Raw genomic sequence first — 1,098 nt, 5'->3', positions numbered from 1 at the left:
AGCACTCGCAAATTGCAAGGGGGCGAGTGGAAATTTTGAGCCCTGGACTATTATATGCTATGGTCGTACTACCCATGTGCAGGCATTAGTCTCAATAGATTTTCTTTTTGTTTTTTCCATCTTTCGTGTGTACTTTTGCACACATTATGTAGCAAATGTGAATTTATTGCCAGTTCACGCCTCTAAACAGCCATTTGATGGGGCCATTGGAGTACTCAGTCCTAGTCTACTTTACATGAGAAGGAAACTAATATAGTTTCTGCTTAGTAAACAAATTGGATAGGATTTCCCTACTTGTTTCTTTACTGTAAACGCATAATGAAAGTGAAAGCTTGTCTATTTCAGTGTGTTTAGTAGCTGCTATAGGCACAGTAATAAACATATGTGGTATGTCGTTGCAGGTTACTTTTATTCCCAGGACCCAGCACAGATCTGGAGAGTAGCTGAACGCTTGGAAGTGGGAATGGTTGGTGTTAATGAAGGCATATTTTCCGCGGTTGAGTGTCCGTTTGGTGGAGTCAAGCAGTCTGGCCTTGGCAGAGAAGGATCTAAATATGGCATTGATGAGTATTTAGACGTTAAATATGTCTGTTATGGAGGACTATGATGTATGTTATGAGCATGCCTTTAATTTGCTAAGCACAATGAGTCAGTATGCCATCTGAACAAAGCTTTTACAATGTGCTCTCTCCAGAGTTAAGGTGGATGTATTTGTTGACATTTACTTAGCAACCAGCTGTCTGTCATTTTTGTTCACAGTGAGGATTGCCTACTGATCATCCAACCCTAAAATTAAGCTTATGTGGCCCAAACCATTTTAAAGGCAACAGACCGCTGAAGTGCAGACACCTTGTAGTTCCCACAAGTACCTGTGTTTATTTTTTACATTTATGTCTGTGAAGCACTTTGGATTCTGCGACCACCCTATGCGCAGTCCCTCAACTTCTTTCTAAGCTGAAATAAAACGCAGCCCTCGCTCAGCACTAAGACCCTCTTACATTCAGCTACCAAATGCCAGAACCTCTATAGACAATGGAGGCTCTGGCATTTTACAGTTGTATACAGGTAGATGGTCTTAGAACCAGGAGGGCAGAAGTT

At 41.4% G+C, this 1,098-nt stretch overlaps 1 protein-coding gene across 1 annotated transcript in view; it reads left to right on the top strand.

The window, feature by feature from the left end:
- ALDH5A1 (aldehyde dehydrogenase 5 family member A1) overlaps positions 1-704 on the top strand; it is an 11,856-nt gene extending 11,152 nt beyond the window's left edge. Inside the window, exon 10 of the mRNA XM_018563788.1 lies at positions 402-704. Within this exon, the coding sequence (XP_018419290.1) occupies positions 402-607 (206 nt within the window). The 3' untranslated portion in view covers positions 608-704. The remainder of the gene's footprint in view (positions 1-401) is intronic.
- The last annotated feature ends 394 nt before the right edge of the window (positions 705-1,098 follow it).

Source organism: Nanorana parkeri, unplaced genomic scaffold, assembly GCF_000935625.1.
Source record: "Nanorana parkeri isolate BGI_ZX_2015 unplaced genomic scaffold, ASM93562v1 scaffold696, whole genome shotgun sequence".
In the NCBI taxonomy this organism is placed as follows: Eukaryota; Metazoa; Chordata; class Amphibia; order Anura; family Dicroglossidae; genus Nanorana; species Nanorana parkeri.
The sequence above is the reverse complement of the archived record's forward strand: the minus strand, read 5'-3'. Positions and strand labels throughout refer to the sequence as shown.